At 61.2% G+C, this 16,846-nt stretch overlaps 1 protein-coding gene across 1 annotated transcript in view; it reads right to left on the bottom strand.

The window, feature by feature from the left end:
* Positions 1 to 148: 148 nt before the first annotated feature.
* The window catches only part of COL11A2 (collagen type XI alpha 2 chain), a gene marked incomplete at both ends in the record, with an annotated part of 46,374 nt that continues 29,676 nt past the window's right edge, over positions 149 to 16,846 (bottom strand). The window contains 35 exons of the mRNA XM_083353225.1: positions 149 to 295; positions 618 to 860; positions 2,467 to 2,579; positions 3,203 to 3,461; positions 4,148 to 4,201; positions 4,318 to 4,353; positions 4,435 to 4,488; positions 4,588 to 4,695; positions 4,812 to 4,865; positions 4,970 to 5,023; positions 5,239 to 5,346; positions 5,815 to 5,868; positions 6,270 to 6,323; positions 6,501 to 6,554; positions 6,643 to 6,696; positions 7,399 to 7,506; positions 7,871 to 7,924; positions 8,685 to 8,738; positions 8,828 to 8,881; positions 9,000 to 9,053; positions 9,132 to 9,239; positions 9,482 to 9,535; positions 9,643 to 9,696; positions 9,775 to 9,882; positions 10,018 to 10,125; positions 10,569 to 10,622; positions 12,526 to 12,615; positions 12,849 to 12,956; positions 13,080 to 13,133; positions 13,891 to 13,944; positions 14,040 to 14,093; positions 15,164 to 15,208; positions 15,817 to 15,870; positions 16,080 to 16,124; positions 16,649 to 16,702. Of these exons, the coding sequence (XP_083209351.1) occupies positions 149 to 295; positions 618 to 860; positions 2,467 to 2,579; positions 3,203 to 3,461; positions 4,148 to 4,201; positions 4,318 to 4,353; positions 4,435 to 4,488; positions 4,588 to 4,695; positions 4,812 to 4,865; positions 4,970 to 5,023; positions 5,239 to 5,346; positions 5,815 to 5,868; positions 6,270 to 6,323; positions 6,501 to 6,554; positions 6,643 to 6,696; positions 7,399 to 7,506; positions 7,871 to 7,924; positions 8,685 to 8,738; positions 8,828 to 8,881; positions 9,000 to 9,053; positions 9,132 to 9,239; positions 9,482 to 9,535; positions 9,643 to 9,696; positions 9,775 to 9,882; positions 10,018 to 10,125; positions 10,569 to 10,622; positions 12,526 to 12,615; positions 12,849 to 12,956; positions 13,080 to 13,133; positions 13,891 to 13,944; positions 14,040 to 14,093; positions 15,164 to 15,208; positions 15,817 to 15,870; positions 16,080 to 16,124; positions 16,649 to 16,702 (2,814 nt within the window). The remainder of the gene's footprint in view (positions 296 to 617; positions 861 to 2,466; positions 2,580 to 3,202; positions 3,462 to 4,147; positions 4,202 to 4,317; positions 4,354 to 4,434; positions 4,489 to 4,587; positions 4,696 to 4,811; positions 4,866 to 4,969; positions 5,024 to 5,238; positions 5,347 to 5,814; positions 5,869 to 6,269; positions 6,324 to 6,500; positions 6,555 to 6,642; positions 6,697 to 7,398; positions 7,507 to 7,870; positions 7,925 to 8,684; positions 8,739 to 8,827; positions 8,882 to 8,999; positions 9,054 to 9,131; positions 9,240 to 9,481; positions 9,536 to 9,642; positions 9,697 to 9,774; positions 9,883 to 10,017; positions 10,126 to 10,568; positions 10,623 to 12,525; positions 12,616 to 12,848; positions 12,957 to 13,079; positions 13,134 to 13,890; positions 13,945 to 14,039; positions 14,094 to 15,163; positions 15,209 to 15,816; positions 15,871 to 16,079; positions 16,125 to 16,648; positions 16,703 to 16,846) is intronic.

Raw genomic sequence — 16,846 nt, 5'->3', positions numbered from 1 at the left:
CTCTCTGCACCCCTTCAACAGAGGGATCTTCCAGTTGCTGGAAAAAAAAAACACTAACACCCCCCATGGTCTCCACTCTTTTCTGGCCACCAGGAAGCTCCTCGGACGAGGTCAGCCGGCTGCGCTGGGGGTGGGGGTGGGCTCCGCTCTAGCCCAGGAAGCAGGCGGCCCCCACCTCGAAGCCGAAGCCCTGTCCGGGCTCCCCAAAGTCCGTCACATGCACGTCCAGCAAGGGCAGGTGCTCCACCTGGGGGGTGTTGACCTCCAGGACCGTCTTGCCGGACGCTTTACGTGCCTGGGGGGGGTGAAGAAGAGGAGGGTCACCACAGAGGGAGGGTCAGTGCCCCCCCCAAAGAGAAGCTGAGAGTTCTGCTTCAGTCAGGAAGTTGGAAACCGGGGACATCGGGACACACACCCCCGTTTGGGTGGGGGAATCTGCTTGGGTGGGGGAACCCTTGAACCCCCCCCCCAAGAGGGAGCTGATCATGGGAGAAATGATCTGGGGACACACACAGCCCAGAATCCACCCAGGTGAGGACGCCCTTTCTGGGTACGGATCCTGTCCCCCCCCCGGTTCTTTTGCCCCCCCTTCCCCCCGTGCCCTCCCGGGCTCTCACCGCACAGCCGTCCACCAGTGCCTTGACGTAGGGACTGTTGTCGTAGCTCAGTTCGTCCTCGTTGGCCCCCTGGAAGCGCAGCGCCCGCTGGTAGCCCCCCGAGGCGGGGGAACCCGAGCTGTGCCAGGCGGCCGAGTGCCGGCAGTGGTAGGTGAAGTTCTGGCGGGCGGAGATGCTTAGCAGGCGCAAGAAGGAGAGCTGCACCACGCCCAGCGGTTGGCCGGCCGCGTCCACGTAGGAGAACTGGGGAAGGAGCAAGGATTGGGGGGGGGCAGAGAGTACGTCAGCCGCCCCCACCTGCCCTTGCTGGGGAAAACGGGCTGAGCGGAACTGGAAGGGGGGCCTGCCTTCAAGCAGAGGATGCCCGGGAGGTGGGCTGGATGACCTTAAGGGTCCCATTCTGGAGGTTCTATCACTCCTCCCTGCAAATGGACAGACCTCCGCACAGCACCCTGCGCTGGGGAACCAGACCGATCCATTTGCCGGTTTCCCGTCTCCGTCCCACATCAGGGCTAAACCAAACGCGTTGCGTTCACACAACCCACCGAGTTCCAAGGAAGCCAGGAGGAAGTCAATTACACACACACACACACACACACACACACACACCATTTCCGGGCTTCGCAAGTTTCATGAAGGTTGCTCTGGGTCCTTCGGGGTGGCATTTGGGGTGTCGTGTGAATGCAGCACAAGGGCTGACCCCACTGACTGGCTACTACATTCAGCCGTCCGGAAGGAGGATTTCACAGCGAAGAGCCCTGTTCCCCACTTCTGCCCCCCCCGAGCCCCCCCAACTAAGAGGTCTCCCCCACCATGAGCTCTGCGCTCAGGCAAATCCTGGCTGCCTTCTGGGATGGGCGTCTCCTGCTTAAGGAGGGGGTTGGACTAGATGACCTATAAGGTCCCTTCCAACTCTGGGGTTCCATTCCAATTTTCCTCCTTCCAGGAGGGGAGAGTCAGGTGCAGGAGAGACCGACGGGGGGGGGGACCCACTGTCAGCACACCCCTCCCAGCCAGAGGACTCACCCGGCGGCCCTTCTGGAAATGGCTGAACCACCTCGGGGGGGTCTCCTGCCCCTCCTCCTCCTCCCACGCTGCCATCGGCACCTGCGGAAGGAAACGCTCAAAGGACCGGCCTTCCCATGGAAAGACGCTAAGGATGGATATTTTTTGGAGGGGGGGGTGAGGAAATCCAGGGTCATTCTCCAGCCTGGGGTGTGTGTGTGCAAAATAAGCTGTGCCCCCACTGCCCTGCGTGGCTTGGTTTTCTGACCCACAGGAAGAGAGCGAGAGCGCGGGCACCCAGGAGCAGCGGGGCCTCGTTGTGGCTGGCCCCAAAGGCAAAATCTCCCCTTTCTTGGCTTTTTGAAGGGGTTCTCCCCCCCACACACACACACAGGGGGCTTGATCCACGCGGCTGGGACCCACAGCCACCCCCCCCGCCCCGTTCAAAGCCTTCTGGTCTTCACTTGGAAGCTAAGCAGGGCCAGGCCTGGATGGGAGACCAAGAGGCGATCACAGAACTGCAGCCGGGACGGTGAGGCCGAAACCACATCCCAGAAGAGGGTTGTGGCAAAGCACTTTGCCTGAAACGCAGCCTCCCTCTGCCCCCCTGGACAGGCTATGCCCACCACATAGGGGGCCCAAATTGCTTGACACCCCCCCCAGGACACACACAGCATCGCCAGGGGTGCCGCCTGCACTATTTCGGGACCCCAACCTTTGTTTTCATTAATTGGGCAGAAACAGGGCCATCGGCTTTTAGTGTTCATTTGGGGGGGCGGCAGGCTCCCCACAAACCCCCCAGCCACGCCAGCCCCCCTCCCCGTGCCCAGCGCCCCCTCCTCACCTCTTGGGACTCCCAGCTGGGGAAGACGCAGGTCTCCCCCCCGGCCGTGAAGTTGCAGTAGACGCGGAAGGAGTCCCTGGAACAGCCCTGGTTGGGGTCGATCCAATATTCGCCTACAAGGGGGGGGCGAGAGGGAAGGAAGGGCAAAACATTGCCCACCGAGCCTCCAGGTTGGGGGGGGTCGTCCCACAACTCCAGGGACCCCCCCCCTTGCAAACTCAACCCTCACCCAAAACAAAAAAAACCAGAGGGCTGTTGGGTGGCGAAGGTGATCCGGGGTGCAAATATCCCCCCCCTGGGACTTCATGTCTGCCCCCAAAGGGCTTGCAGGGAGAACCGCGGGTGGAATCCAGGCATGGGGGGGCAGATCTCAGCAGCTGGGGCTGCCCCCTCCCCTCTTCTGCCGGCGGGGGCTGCTGGGCGTTGTAGTTAATCCAGCAGCTTCTGGGTTTGACAAAGGAACCGGGAAAGGTTCCCGTGAAAGGAGTCCACGAGATTTCACGTGGCCCCCCCCGCCTCGGCAAGCACCTTGCAGCCCCCCCACTCCAGGACAGAGGCTAGGGGGGGTCTCGGGCGGGAGGGGCGGGGCAGGACCCTCGCGGGCGGGGGGAAGCAAACAGGCCTCTTGTCAAGAAGAAGCCGGACAGAAATGGCATCGAGTCTCCGGCTTGTCTGGCGGGTTGGACTCGAAGGCCTCTGAGGTCCCACCCAACTCTCGTCGTGCCGTTACACCCACCGTCCGGCAGTTCCGGCTGGGCCAGCCGGAGGTCCTGGCAGGTGCGGGCGGGGCTGTCCCGGGTGCCCAGCGGCTTCCGCATCCCCTCGATTTCCTGCCGGAGGCTCTCCAGGGTGCCGTAGATCCCTTCCACCAGCTGGCCCGCTGGCCCGTCGGCCGCCATCTCCTCCTCGGGCACCAACTGGCTGCCGTCCACCGAGCGCCGGCTCTTCTTGGCACGCTGGATGGGCAGCGGCTGGATGGTCTCGCCCGGCGGGCCCTGCCCGAGACGGTAACCCCCCCCCCGTTCAGACAGGACGCCGGCCCCTCGTTGGGCGCCCCAAGCAGGTTGGCCAACACCGGGAGCCCTCGCGTTACGACCACAATTTCCGTCACTGGGCGTCGACGGTTATTAAGCGAGTTTCATTCGTTTGTAGGACCTTTCCTGCCACGGTCATTAAGCGAATTGCTGCCGTCGTTAAGTTAGTAACGTGGTTGTTAAGCGAATCCGGCTTCCCCCAAGGACTTTGCCGGTCAGAAAATCGCACGAGGCGATCACCTGACCCCCACCCCACCCCACCCCGGGACGCTGCGACCGCCGTAAATACGAGTCATCCTCCGAGCGTCCGAATTTCGATCGCTTCACCACGAGGGGTACTGTAGCAGTCGTGCAAAAAATGCTGTGGTAACTTTGAACGGTCACTAAACGAATCGTTGTAAGTCGAGGACCACTTGCGTGTTGCTCGAACCCCAGGAAACAGCCAAGTTTGGAACATGGTGCGAACGAAGTCAAAAGTTGCTTTGGATACGAGGTGGGTGATACAGATAGTCCTCGACTTACAACGATTCGTTTAGTGACCGTTTTTTTAAAAAAAATGGCCATTTTTTCAGACTTACGCCGGTGTTACAACGTTCCCAGGGTCCCACGATTTACATTTGGATACGCGACCACTGACTCACACTTACCGGATTCCCAGGCGGACCGGGGACGCCTCGCTGTCCTTTGGGTCCGGCTTCACCCTGGAATCAAATTGCCAAGAGGCTAGTCCTCAAGGGGAGACTTTCCTCTCTTTCCTTCTCCCCTGTTCCTCCCTGCCCACCCCCCAAGCGCTGCGTGGCAGGGCTGAATGGCTCACCGTGGCTCCTTTGGCGCCCTGCGGTCCGGGAGGACCCTGAAAGAAGAGGAGAGAGTTGGGGTTCCCATCCAGGAGGCGTCAGAGGGCGGGCGGGAGGGGGGGTCAGGCGCTACTCACGGGGAGTCCCGGGGGTCCCACGGGGCCAAGAGGGCCGCTTGGTCCAGGGAAGCCCTGTAGGGGGAAAAGCAAGGCAGGAAAGTGGGTGGGGGGGTTAAGCTCATCCCCGCCCCTCAAGCCCCCTCCCCAGCCCCCCCAGCCCCCAGCACTTACAGTCTCTCCCTTAAGACCCCCACTGCCTGAGGGCCCGGGGGGTCCCGGGTCCCCCTTGTCTCCTTGCTCTCCGGCTGGTCCAATCAAGCCAATGAGTCCCGGGTGGCCCTGCGGAGACACGTACGTGTGTGTGTGTGTCAGCAGGGGGGGCTCCCTCCTCTGCCCCAGAAGACCCCTCGCCCAGGGCGAGCCCCTAACCCCGCTCGCTTGGACCCCCCTCCTACCTTCTCTCCTTTGGGGCCCGTCTCGCCCTTCAGGCCAGGCAATCCGGGGGGGCCCTTGTGGGGAAGAAAGGCAGTTTAAGCACCTCCTGTGGCCGTCGGCCCCTCCCTCCCCCAAATTCGCTCGGCGCCCCCCCTCCCCACAACGGGTGGCCACTCACCGCAGGTCCCGGGGGTCCAGCCTGGCCCGTGGGCCCCGTTTTTCCTTGGGCCCCCTGGAAGAGAACGAAGACCCAGGTGTCAATGTAAGCCCCCCGCCTTGCAGGTAGGGGGCGCCCCACGTCTCCCTTTCCCGGCAAGTCGGAAACGAGACCCTAAAAATTCTGACCCCCCCCTCCCGTGGGATCCCACCCTGACCCTCCCTGCCTCCCACCTCAGCATGAGCCAGACAGCCCCCCCCAAGTAAGGAGCCAGCTGCTCCCCCTCTTACCACAGATCCGGGGACGCCTCTTAAGCCCTCCGTGCCGGATTTCCCAGGAGTCCCCTGGGGTCCCACGGCCCCGGTTTTGCCAGGGGGGCCCAGGGCACCCGATTCTCCCTGGAAAGAGGGGGAGAATTAAGGGGGGGGACACAGGAGAGGGCTTAGCTTAGCCCCTTCCGGCTTGGAGGGGGCTGGATTGGATGGCCTCTTAGGCCCCCCTCCCCACTCTCGTGGGCCTGCAACGCCTTCAGCCTCGGGTCCGGATGGAAGCGCCGGCAGAGCAACCGCTGGGCGGGCCAACACAGCCTGGGAAGACCCCCCCTCCGCCAAAAAATTCCTCTCTGCTGGGGCCCCCAAAGGAAGACCCCCCCCACTGCAGTTGGGACCCCCATCCTTCCTGACCTCTCATCTCCCCCTCCCCCTTCCTTTTTCCCTGAAAAAGACCCTCCAGTGGGGATTGAGGGCCGTTTGGGGGGGGGTGAGAGAGTCCGGAGCTTCATCTGCCATCTGGGGGGGCTCAGCCCAGCCCCACACCTTCTAGGGGGCATGCTGGCCTCCCCCCACCCCAGAGGCGGCCTCACTCACCTTCTTGCCTTTCACCCCTTGCCGTCCCTCGGGGCCGGGAGCTCCAGCGGGGCCCTGCAGAGAGGGGAAGAGAGAAGCTGGGCTGAGCTGGGGGGGTGGGGTGGGGTCTTTGCCCCTCTGGAGTGGGGGGGGCTGGGCAGAAACGGGGGCCGTCGCCGTCTGAAGACCGTGTGTCCTGCTTTCCCTCAAGTAGGGGGAGGCGTTTTATGGCCCCCTGCGGCCGAAGGAGCGGGGGAGGGACACCGGGCCCAGATCCAGGTGTATAAGTGGTCCCCAAGTCCTGATTTTGGGGGCGGTCTTTTGCTGGGGGGCCTGGGCTGGCTCTGGACGCCTTTTCCCTTCCCCTCGTTCCCCTGGGTCCCAATCCCAGGCCCCTGTGGGTGGAAGGGGGTGGGTGGGAACAGCTCCTGCCCTCCCCAATGAAGTGGACCCCAAATCCGGGTCCCCCAACTTACCCTCTTCCCAAGTGGCCCAGGGGGACCGGCCTCGCCTGGTGGTCCCGGAGACCCCTGAATAGGAAGGAGACAGGTGAGGGCGAGGTGACCCTGGAGCTCTGGGGCACAAGCATGAGGCCACGGGGGGGAGGGGTGCAGTGGGAGGCCACGGGATAGCGGGCGGGGTGCTTCAACCCAGCAATGTTCCAGGTAGGGTCCCATCGCCCCGCCCCTCACCACCCGAAGGCTCACCGCCTCTCCGGGTTGTCCGTTTTCTCCTGGCTCGCCTTTTGCTCCGTCTTGGCCCTGTGGGGAGAGGCACATGGGTCCGGTGGTCTTAGCGGAGGGCAGGCTCAGAGGGAGGGCCCAGCCAAGAGGGGAGGGTCATACTCACCCGGGGTCCAATTCCTCCCGCGGGTCCGGGGTCTCCAGGGAAGCCGACCGGGCCCTGCAGTCAGAGAGAAATCAAGGGTGACTGGAGTCCCTCTTCCTATTTCTCTTCCCCGCCCCCGCCCCCACGGACAAATATTGAATTCCCCACTTTTTAGCCTCATCTAACTCTTAGATAGGGACACGGTGGCTCAGTGGGTTAGGACACTGAGCTTGTCAATCAGAACATCGGCAGTTTGGTGGGTCAAATCCCGGGTGCCGCGTAACAGAGTGAGCGCGTTACTGGTCCCAGCTTCTGCCAACCTAGCAGTTCGAAAGCACGTAAAACCGCAAGTAGAAAAATAGGGACCACTCCGGTGGGAAGGTAACAGCGTTCCATGCACCTTTGGCATCTAGTCATGCCGGCCACATGACCACGGAGACGTCCTCGGACAAGTGCCGGCTTTTTGGCTTGGAAACGGAGATGAGCCTCAGCCCCTAGAGTTGGAAACGACTAGCACGCACGTGCGGGAGAACCTTTACCTTTACTTTTTAACTCTTAGATACGTATCCCCCAAGATCTTTCCAACACTCGGACAAAACAGTCCGTCACGTCAGCTTTATTCACCAATTTCCCAGAGTGCAAACTACAAATCCCATCTCTTATCTGGCCCTGGGATTACTGGGCCTTGTAGTCTACAGGGGTTTAGAGTGGAGGGGGCTGCCCCTCCCAGTCCCAGACTCCCCACCCACAAACTCTCACATCTGCAGTTTCCCTTACCGGGTTCCCCTTGGGCCCATCATCCCCAACGGGGCCTCTTCCTCCAGGGGGTCCAGCCACACCAGCGCTTCCGGCTTCCCCTTTCTCTCCTTGCTCACCCCGCGGGCCCTGAGGAGAGAGGGGGGGCTATTAGGATCGAGGGCCGACATGGAGCCTCCAGATGCAAGGGGGGTCTACCTGTCGACACTCGGGAAGTAGAGAACAAGATGTCCTGCTGCAGCAAAACTCTGAAACCTTTGACTGGGTGAGAGGCAGCCAAGTCATATTGGGGAGGGGTCTTCGGCAGCTGGGGCAAGGGGCACCTTCCCACCACGATGTGCAGGAGGGTGTGCAAAGCCCACTCCGCATGGCACCGAAGGCCACCGATCTCTGCCCTGACGCCAACAGGCGGGAGGTGGGAGAAAGAGAGTCCGGGGGAGACGGGCAGAACAGACACGGCGAGACAATCACGGGGAAGAAGAAAGAGACGCACCTTCGGGCCAGGCTCTCCTTGGACTCCGGGTCCGCCCTGCTCTCCTGATTCGCCCTGGGATGGGGGGAAGAGAGGTTAGTGGATCAGGCCCCGAAGGAGTGTCGCAAGGCCCTACTCCGTTGGGTTCCTCTGCTACATTTTGCCTCGTGATTCTCCCAAGTCCAGGGGGGGTGGGGGTGGCGGCTGGTTGCGGACAATCATTCGTTTCCTGGGACACAGCAGTCCCAATGAAGCACTTGGCACCACTAAGGAAAGCCAGCTTTGGCCCTGAAATCTCTCCAAAGGGTGGGGTTGTCCCTGCTCTGGTCGAGGCTGATGGGAATGGTTGCGAGAGCTGATCCGCCTAAGACCATAGTCTGCAACTTTTGCAGCTTTGTGAATCGGCAAGGAGGGGGCAGAGCGGATGAATCGATGTGAGCAGCAGGTGAGTGTGTGCGTGTGCACGGCTCCATTTCTATCAGCAACAAGCACGTGTGCCCGCTGCTCGCACAAATGGAGCTGCGTGCGTGCGCTTGCCTCCCGCCTACTGCGCACACAAATAAAACGGTGCGTGTGCACTCGTCCACCCCTTCTGTGGCCTAGCTCTGAACAGGCTGCTGCCCGGGGGCTGATCTAACAGGCCTCAACATCCTCCAGGGCAGAGGGAGGCGTCTGTACAGAGAGCCACAGGGACCGTGGCCAGGATCCACCTTTCATTTTGGATCTGCCACCCCACATCTCTTCCCCAAACAGCCTGAAAAACCCACCCCTCTTGGCTTTCCCCCCCAAACATCACAGACTGCCCTCCACCAAGCGTTCCCCAGAACCCACGTACCTTTTGTCCCGGCGGACCCTCGTTTCCGATCCCTCCTGGGGGACCTTGTGGACCCTGCGGGAAAAGAGACCCGACCAGGCTCAGCTCTGGGAATCTATTAAGAGGAGGAATCATGTGGAGAAGAGGGTAGGAGAGACACTCACGCTAGCTCCGGAGGCCCCAGCTGGGCCTCGTGGTCCTGGGGGTCCCGGGGGTCCCTGAAAGAAAATACCAATGCGCGTCCACATCTTGCTTCTCGACAAGACAGCTGGGCGGGTACCCCGTGGAGGGGGTGTCTGGGGGGGAATTCCCCTTGAGAAAGGCAGTGGCACTTACCAGGGGTCCCCCGTCGCCAGTCTCCCCCTTCTCCCCAGCTGGTCCGGGCAGTCCCTGACGAGAAAGAGCAAGTGAGCGGCGTCCGGATCGTCAATGGGCAGCAGGGTGGGACTCGCCATGGCGGTTCGTTACCTGCAAGCCGATTGGTCCTGGTGCCCCGTTGAATCCTCGGATGCCGTCATCCCCCTTTGCTCCAAAAGGGCCCTGGGAGCCCCTCAGTCCCGGCTCACCATCCGCACCCTAAAGGTAGCGCGGAAAGAGGTAGCCGGAGAGCTGGCACCCGAAGGAAAGCCAAACCCGGATCTCCTCGCTCCCCACTCCCGCCCATTTCAAGGAGGGTCTCCCCAGAAGCCAAAGGGCCCCTTGCCTTACTCCAGAGTCACCCAAGGGATGAAGCCCCGGAGGACCAGAGGCACCAACCGTGAGACCCACGGGAAACGAGGCACGCCAGGGCTTGCCTGTGGAACCCCGCAGATACTTACCGCAGCACCCGGCTGCCCGAGGGTACCGAGTGGGCCAGGGGGGCCGGGGGGACCCTGCAGGAGGAAGAGGAGCTTATCAGCTGGGCAACGAGCGGAGTTACAGCCGCAGACCCCCAGCTCCCTTTGTCCCACTGCGGTTCCCGTCCAGGGGTTCAGCTTACCTGCTCGCCTTTGCCCCCCTTGGGCCCTTTGCGACCTGGGTCCCCCAATTCCCCCTGCAGAGACAAGGAAACGACATGAGGGAAGGAAGGCTCGGTCCAGAGATGGGGGGGATCCACCCTCCAGCCACTCACCTTGTCGCCATCCTCACCGGGGGCCCCAGGTGGTCCTGCGGGACCAGGCAGCCCAATGGGGCCCTGGGCGCCGTCACGACCCGCGGGGCCAAGAGGCCCTTTTTCACCCTGGTGAAGAAGTGGGAAACTGAGGCTGAGGGACTGCCCCCCTCCGCTAGCCCCTTGCTCCTCCCTCCCCAGCCCCAGCTCCTCGGGGTCCCCGCCCCATCTCCCCCCCACCAGAAGGCACCCGCCCCTACTCACTGGCACGCCCTTCTCCCCAGCTGGTCCGTGTGGTCCCTGGGGGCCGGATCTGCCAGGGGGCCCGACGGGGCCTCCTGATCCCGGGGGCCCCTTCTCTCCAGGAGATCCCTGGGAGGAGAAGGAAACGGCCGGTCAACCCCAGTCTGGACACGACAGGCAGGAACGGGGAAGGCGAGGTGGGAGATTCCCATTCCCGCCGCTCACTCTAAAGCCCATCATCCCCAGCCAGAAAAGGAGATCAGGGCCAGGCAGAGAGATGGTGGGGCCCAAAGGCCTGGAGGTCCGGTCTCCTGCTGGGAGGGTTCAAGGCAGGGAGGGGGAGGGGTCTCCCTCCCTTTTTTCCTTCCCATTGCAGCCCCCCCCTCCGGCCTTGGTGAGGAAGGGGGCTCGTGGGGGGGGGCTATGGCAAGGAAGCAGCCCAGCGCAGGCCCAGAGGGATCCAATCAAATCCGATGGCATCAAATCACAGGTGGTGATCCCGTGAAGAGTGACCGGCTGCCCGTGCCGGGTGGATCCCTCCGTGAAGGGAAGGGAGGGGCCGAGATACTCACCGCTGGTCCTGGGGGGCCGGCGGGTCCCTCGTTGCCTTTCAGTCCAGGCCCCCCCTGTTCAGGGAGAGAAGAGGCTTAGCCAGCCCCCTCCTTCCCCCAGAATGGGGGGGGGAACCCAAATCCCCCCAAGCACCAGGGACCCTCGTTCCCCCGCCTTCCACTTCCTCCCTCCCCTCCTTCCCGCGCTCTTTGCCCCACGGGTCTTCCCGCTTCTGACCAACGTCGCTCGTTTCAAAGCCGGGCCGGCCTCGTCGCTTCGGGCCCCGGGCCGCTGGAGCAGGGCCCCAGCCACCCAGGGAGGGGGTCTCCAAGAGCTGGCCCCCAACTCAGCAGACGGCAGGTCCTTCTCGGCACCCCCAGACTGATGGGGGCAGCCACCGACCCCAACTGAAACTGGCCGTGTGGATCTGGGTTTTGGCTCTCTGGGGGTGGGGGGGAAGCAGGACGCACCCGTAGCCCCCCCCACACTCGCCACAGGGGGGAGGAAGGGGGTCTCTGCAGGCCTCAGAGCCCAGCCAGGCTGAGGGGGGGCAGCTGTTTGTCTGAAATGGTACAGGGTTTCCTGCCTGAGAAAGGGGGTTGGGCTAGATGACCTCCAAGGTCCCTTCCAAATTTTATTATTATTGAGAGGAAGGAGGGGGTGTTTCTTGCAAGATTAGCCACCCTGGGGGGGTCGGGGGGCTTTGTAAGGGTCAGAACTGAGAAAGGGGGGGCAGAGACGGAGAGTCCTTTGCCCCACGTGCCCCTCTAATCCAACGAGGAGCACCCGAAAAGGTCCGAGAGACACTGGACAGAGGGTGGCTGCCAGCCGGGGCGTACCAGTGAAACCTCCAGCTCAGGAGCAGTCTAGCACCGAGTGATGGTTGCCAGCAGGCAGCCCCTGAGCCGCTTGGGCGCTTGCCGGGAGCAGGTGGCTCTCCCTTTCAGCTTGGGCCAGGGGCTCAACTAGATGACCTCTGAGGTGCCTCTGGCTCTGACTCACGTACAGATGACCGCGTGTGTCTGCGTGGGACAGTCTGGGAGTGTCTTTGCCCCGCCCTGCCTCATCTCCCCCCCCCGCCCAGCCGGGTTTGGTCATGCCGGAGCCTCTCCCCAGGTGTCCCTCTTGGCCACAGGGGACATGCAAAGGGGACACACATAGTGGACACGCAAAGGGGACACGCAAAGGGGACACGCAAAGGGGACACGCATAGGGGACATGCAAAGGGGACACACCAGCTGCCCTCCCGGTCAGAGGAAAGAGAAAAACTTTGCTACCCCCTCAGGGGGAGAGACAGACAGAAAGAGAGAGAAACAGAGAAAGAAAGAGTGTGGACAAAAATAGAGGAAGGAGAGAGAGAGACAGATTGAGAGAACGAGAGAGCGAGAGTGAGTGAGAGAGAGAATGAAAAGAGAGAGAAAGAAAGAGAATGAAGAGAGAAAGAGAAAAAAATGAAGAGAGAAAGACAAAGAGAGAGAGAGGGAGAGAAAGACAGAAATAAAAAGAGAAAGAGAGACGGTGGACAAAATAGAGAGGACGAAAAACAAGCGAGAGAGAGAAAGAATGAAAAGAGAGAAAGAAAATGAAGAGAGAGAAAGAGAAAAAAATAAAGAGAGAGAGAGAGAAAGGAAGAGAAAAGACAAAGGGAGACAGTCAGACAAACAGAAATAGACAGAAAGAGAGAAAGAGAAAGTGTGGACAAAATAGAGAGGACGAAAAGCAAGCGAGAGAAAGAAAGAATGTAAAGAGAGAGAGAAAGAATGAAAAGAGAGAGAGAAAGAAAGAGAATGAAGAGAGAGAAAGAGAAAAAAAAAGAGAGAAAAAAGACAAAGAGGGAGAGAGACAGAAAGAGAAAGAGAGAGAAAGAGAGAGTGTGCACAAAACAGAGAGAACGAAGCGAGCGAAAGAAGGAAAAGAGAGAGAATGAAGAGAGAGAGAGAGAGAGAAAGGAGAGGGAGGGGGAGGGGGGGTACCTACAGCCGTGCCGGGAAGGCCCCGCTCTCCGGGGAAGCCTCGCAGCCCTGGGGGCCCCTCCTTCCCAGGCCCTCCGACGGTTCCTGGGTCGCCCTGAAAGACACACACGGAGCCCCACAATGTCCCCCCCTCAGGAGCCCCACGGCCGAGGAACAGCCCTGTTTCCCCCCCCCGATTCTTTGCACAGCCGAAGGCCCCCTCTCGCGGGGAGGGCCCGGTGCACGAGAGACAGGGGAAAGGCGGCGCCCAACGTGGGGCCCCCGAAGACACCCCCTCCACGGGGGCCACTGCAAGGGAGGGGAGGAGAGGGTCGCCCCCCAGGATACCTTAGTCCCTTCTTTCCCGGCGGCCCCCGGCAGCCCTTGTTCTCCCGGTGGTCCGGGGGGGCCCGAGTGGCCCCTCTCACCCATCTGGCCCGTTTCCCCCGCAGGACCCTGTGGGGGAGAAAAAAAGCAACAGCCGGGGGGGGACAGCCGTTACCTGCGGTCCCTCCGCTCCCCAGCGCCCCCTTCCCCCTCCCCTCCCACCCCACCCCCTTTCTGGGGGGCAGCCATTACCTGTGGCCCCACGATGCCGGGCCCACCTGGCGAGCCAGCCTTGCCTTGCAGGCCCTGGAAGGCAGAAGAGAGGGGAGGGTGGCGGGCGGCACTGGGGGGGGAGCAGCCTCAAACACCCCCCCCCCCCCATATGAACCGGGGCTGAGTCTGTCAGGGCGGACAGCCTTTGCCCCAGCCTAGGCAGGAATTCGCACCCGGGACCCTCTCAAAGCGAAACCAGCGCCTTCTCCGCTAGCCTGCGACACCCAGAGGAGGACGTAGGGGGCCCACGGGGGAAGAAGAAGAGGTCCCTGGAGCGTGTGCAGAGTGCCTCCCTCTCTTTCCCCCCAAGAAGTTTGTATTTAGATTTTTCCCTTTTTCTTTCATTTCTCTCTCGCTTTCGTTCAGTACAGCTGAAATGCTGCTTCTTCCTAGTTCTCCCCCCAACCCACAAAAAAAAAAAACCCAACCCTTTGAGGTAGGCTTGAGTTCGAAAGGAGTTCTGGAAAAAAAAATCTTCAGGAAACGTGTTGTTTTTTTAAAAACAAAATTTAAAAAGCACAGTTACATCATTTCCAAAATTTAAAATACTGGTTTGTTTGGTTTTTTTTTTTTAAAAAAAAAGGTGAAGAGTGAAAATCTAAAATGTTGAGCACCCCCCCCCCACTTTCTTGGGGCTGGGCTTTTGGGGAGATGCTCCCGGGGGCGCTAATCTGAGCCCCACACTGTCCCACGGGTGTGTGTGTGTGTGTGTGTGTTCTGTGTGTGTGTGTATGTGAAGCAGCTGGCTGGAGGGGGGGGCAACCCCTTCCAGGGCTGGGCCGTCACTCACCACTTCCCCACGCTGCCCCGGGTGGCCGGGCATCCCGTCCTTCCCGGGGGGGCCCTGTGGACAAAGAAAGGGGGCAGAGTTAGCAATTTGGGGGGGGCAGACAGTGAGCGGGGGGGGGAAACGGAGGAGGTGGGGGGGTTGTGACTCACCGGGGGTCCCTTCGGTCCTGGGAATCCGTTCGGGCCTTGCGGTCCTGGTTGTCCCTGCAGGAGGAAGAGGAAGAGGAGGAGGAAGAGGAGGAAGAGGAGGAGGAAGAAGGAGGAAGAGGAAGAAGAGGAAGAAAAGGAGGAGGAGAAGAAGAGGAGGAAGAGGAAGAAGAGGAGGACGAAGAAGAGGAGGAGGAAGGGAGGAGGAGGAGGAAGAAGAAGAGGAGGAAGAGGAGGAGGAAGAGGAGGAAGAGGAGGAAGGAGGAAGAAGAGGAGGAAGAGGAGGAGGAGGAGGAAGAGGAGGAAGAGGAGAAGGAAGAAGAGGAGAAAGAGGAAGAGGAGGAAGAAGAAGAGGAGGAAGGAGGAAGAGGAGGAGGAAGATCAGGAGGAGGAGGAGGAAGGGAGGAGGAAGAAGGAGGAGGAAGAGGAAGAAGAGGAGGACGAAGAAGAGGAGGAGGAAGGGAGGAGGAGGAAGAAGAGGAGGAAGAGGAAGAAGAGGAGGAGGAAGGAAGAAGAGGAGGAGGAGGAAGGGAGGAGGAGGAGGAAGAGGAGGAAGAGAAGGAAGAAGAGGAGGAAGAGGAAGAAGAGGAAGAAGAAGAGGAGGAAGGAGGAAGAGGAGGAAGGAGGAAGAGGAGGAGGAAGATCAGGAGGAGGAGGAGGAAAGGAGGAGGAAGAAGGAGGAGGAAGAGGAAGAAGAGGAGGAGGACGAAGAAGAGGAGGAGGAAGGGAGGAGGAGGAGGAAGAGGAGGAAGAAGAGGAGGAAGAGGAGGAGGAAGAAGAGGAGGAAGGAGGAAGAAGAGGAAGAAGAGGAAGAGGAGGAGGAAGAGATGGAGGAGGAGGAGGAGGAGGAGAGCCCATTAGGGGTCATGCCAGAGTGCCCTCCCCCCTCAAAGCTGGAGCCAAACTGGAACTCACCACCTCCAGACAGCCACGGAGCTCAGGAATATGGTCTCTGGGGCTCTTGAGCCCACTTAGCTCCTTCCAGAGGGACCCCCGACCTGCCCGTCTCCCCCTCCCTCCAGCAGCCTCCAGCCAGGAGCCCCCCCCATGGCGAAGTGCAGAGGGCGAGGGGACCCATCCTTCCGCAAGCGCCCGGCCGAATCAGGAGCCTGGGGGTCTCGGCTTACCCGTTCTCCTGGGGGCCCGGAGGGCCCTTCCCCAGCAGAAGTGCCCTGGAGGGGGGAGAAAAGAGAGGGGGGGTCAGCCCGCTGGACCCCCGAGCCTCCCTCTGGCTTCTTTGCGTCAACGCAGTGAGGCAACCGCCGGAGGGGATTTGCACCAACGCTAAGCGTTCAAACCGTCCCTCTTTGTGCCCGAAGGCTGAGTTGTGCGAAGGCGGCCGCGGTGCCAGGAAGAAGAAGCGCCCGTCTGCTGCGCGTGGGCAAATCCAGACCTTGCGGTTTCCGTATGCCAAGATTTGTTTGTGTAAACACGCCGGTTGGTTTACCACACACGCGAGATGAGTAACCGGCTTCCATTCTCCTCCAGATTTTTTCCCCATATTTCTTGCGGGTTTTTCTGGCCGGCTGAGCCCCCCCCCAAATTTATCGACTTTCCCCCTCCCTCACAAAGATGGATCCTCCAGAGGCAGAGGCAGTCTACCGCTCAATTTTCGAGCGCCACCTGCCCTTGGCAGCTGCTCCGTACCCCAGCAAAAAGCTGCCCAAATCAAGGGGAGGGGTCAGGGTCGAGACAGGGCACTTTTGACACCCCCCCAGCGCCACGTCTCTGGAGCTCCCTCTGCCCAGCCCCCACCCCTAGCCCAGCCGCCTGGCCTCACCTTGGCTCCCATCTTCCCGGTGGCTCCTCGTGGCCCCCGCTGTCCTCTGGGGCCCTGGAACAGAGAGATGGTGCGTCCGCCCAGGGGCCACAGCCCTGTGCCCCAGGGGTCACCCCACCCCACCGCCACCCCCATTCATAGCCCCCAGCAGGCAACCAATGGCCCCCGTCATTCGCACTTGGCACCGAAAATGGGCAAGAAAAGGGGCCAAACCCCCTGCCAGACCCTCCTCCCCCAAGGTGCCTCCACTCCCTTTGACTCACGGAGGGTCCTCTTTCGCCTTGCGGTCCCATTTTTCCAGAGAGTCCCTGCAAAGGGGGGGAAGAGCAAAGGCCGGTCTAGGAAGCAGCCCCCACACTGCCCCTCTGCGCCCCAAAAATCCTGGGGGGGCTATTCCGGGAGCCCATAGGCGGACACCCCAAACCCGCCTCCATTAACACGAACCAAAGCCTTCCTTTCCAATGCTGCCGCACAGGAGCCCCCTTTCCTGCGCCGGAAGGGCCCCTGAGCACGGGCAGAGTTCTTAGGAAAAGCATGCCCGGGGAGACTTGGCAGGGGCCAAAGGGCCCCAAGGCCCTGTCTTCGGTGCACACTCTTGTGACAGGCTTTAACGCAAACAGCTGGATGTTTGTGCAGCCCACACAGGACGTTATGCAGAAAAGGGGCAGGAGGGAACGGGGGGGAATATCAAGGGATTCTGGGGTGGGGGGAAGCCTCTGCATCCCGTTTCTTCCCCACGGGAGCTCAGACCCTCCTCTTGCCTGTCCTTGAAGAGCCCTCCCAGGCTTCCGAGGGGCCCCGGATGGGCGGGAGGAGAAGGGGTGCTACTTACCCGAACCCCCTTTTCTCCGTTCAATCCGGGAAAGCCGGGGAACCCCTGTGAACCCTGCAGAGGAAAGTAGAAAGGGTGGGGTCACGGTTCCGACAGAGGAAACCCTTCAAAGAACTTCGAGGCACAGTTTACCTTAAAAGAATCTTTATTTGCGAAGCGTAGCCTCAGCGCGTACACAGGTGAAACCAAAACCTGAAT

The sequence above is a fragment of the Vipera ursinii genome, assembly GCF_947247035.1.
Source record: "Vipera ursinii genome assembly, chromosome: 2".
Classification (NCBI taxonomy): domain Eukaryota; kingdom Metazoa; phylum Chordata; class Lepidosauria; order Squamata; family Viperidae; genus Vipera; species Vipera ursinii.
The sequence above is the reverse complement of the archived record's forward strand: the minus strand, read 5'-3'. Positions and strand labels throughout refer to the sequence as shown.